Source organism: Chaetura pelagica, unplaced genomic scaffold (assembly GCF_000747805.2).
Source record: "Chaetura pelagica isolate M959 unplaced genomic scaffold, ChaPel_1.0 scaffold397, whole genome shotgun sequence".
NCBI lineage: Eukaryota > Metazoa > Chordata > Aves > Apodiformes > Apodidae > Chaetura > Chaetura pelagica.
In genome coordinates, this window is record NW_009953851.1 from 69,577 (window position 1) to 71,150 (window position 1,574).

The 1,574-nt window shown below is 52.1% G+C and overlaps 1 protein-coding gene across 1 annotated transcript in view; it reads right to left on the minus strand.

Moving 5' to 3' along the window:
* Nucleotides 1-450: 450 nt before the first annotated feature.
* The window catches only part of PPCDC (phosphopantothenoylcysteine decarboxylase), a 10,255-nt gene continuing 9,131 nt past the window's right edge, over nt 451-1,574 (minus strand). Inside the window, exon 5 of the mRNA XM_010001326.1 lies at nt 451-536. Within this exon, the coding sequence (XP_009999628.1) occupies nt 451-536 (86 nt within the window). The remainder of the gene's footprint in view (nt 537-1,574) is intronic.

The window sequence follows — 1,574 nt, forward strand, 5'->3', positions numbered from 1 at the left end:
AGAGCTATGGATCAGGCTTTGGAGAGCAGGGATGTCCATGCTGGGAGGGGCTGGAATTATCCCCATCCCCAGGACTTGTCCAGCACTCTCCTCTCTATCAACCCTTGGGGGAACCTCTGGACCTGACCCACTGGGAATTCCTTCTGTAGCCTCCTCAGGAAGGAGAACAGGTGAAATACCAGGGGCCCAGAGGAACGTTACTCCTTCTCTGTGGGACACCAGAGTGTTTTCCCACGTGAAAGCAGCATGTTCTTGGCTTTGGTTTCTGCAAGTGAGGTACCACATGTTGGTGAGGTACCACATGTTGGTTTGGCACCAGGTGGAAGACAACCACCCTGCTCCTTCAGTTGAAGAGCTCGGTGCCATCTCAACCCAGCTTCCTGTTGGGTTTATCTCCAAATCACCAGGGGTGGGGGGGAGGCAAACAAAGATGATTTACATGCCCAACCATCAGCTCTGCTTTGCCAAGTCCCTTTCTTCAAGGATCCTCTTCACACACTCCACAATGGTCCACACTTCTGCCATGGCACCTCGACCTGCCGGGTAGGTGCAAAAGCACAGGGTGAAATCCTGCTCCCACAGAAATGACACCTCCTGTCCCACCTCCTCACTTCTCCATTGCTGTGGGAAATGGGATGTGCACTGGTGGCACAGCAAAGCTCTCCAAGTGCCCCCATGCCTGTCCTCCTGACTTGCCTGACAGAAAGCCCACTGGGTTCTGCAGGGGCTCTGTGATGTGGAGGGGGCAGAGCAAGAATCATCACATCCCAGACTGGTTTGGGCAATTCCCAGCTGGATTTTTGGCTTTCTCAGGGCCACATCTTGCTAAGCAGCTCCTACCTACAGGTAGAAATCTTCCAGGCCCTACAAATCCAGCCAAAGAGGATGAAGATACTGGCAGTTTGGGAATGGTTCTGCAATGGCAAATTGCTGCAGGCCCAGCAGCTCTCCAAGCTCTCTTGAAAGCGTGGATGTCACCAGGCCACCAAACTGGCAGCTTACCTTGAACTAGCCAATTAAGGAAGCATTTTAACTGTCAACTCCATTTAATTTGTTCTTTTGCACTCTTCTTTTAGCTGGACTCTTGAGAGCACTGGTGTGCTAAGGCAGAAAAATACATCAGGTAAAGCTTGTGGTGCAGAAGTGGCAGTCAGGATCTGGCCCATTTCAGGTGAGACCAGCCACAGGAGGGGAAGAAGATCAACCTCTTTTACAGCAAAACAAACCACAGTGTCAACAGACAAAACTGCTGCCAACTGAATCTCTTTTTCTTCTGCACCAGATGTGTAAGCCTGGGTTCCTTGGGTGGAAGTTGGGCAAAGCCCTTGGTGGATGAAACCCACAGCACCCAAATTAGCGTGGAAGAAGAGGCCTTGGGGTGAAAGGCCTGAGAAAAAGAGGGGGAAAAGCCAGTGGTGGAGACTGTGTTGGGTCCTCAGAGACCTGCAGCCCATTCCTGGGGGCTGGTTTGGGCTGGGATAGGGACAGTTTTCCTCCCAGTAGCTGGCATGGGGCTGTGTTTTAGATGTGTGCTGGGAACAGTGCTGGTGACACTGGGATGTTCTCATTCCTGC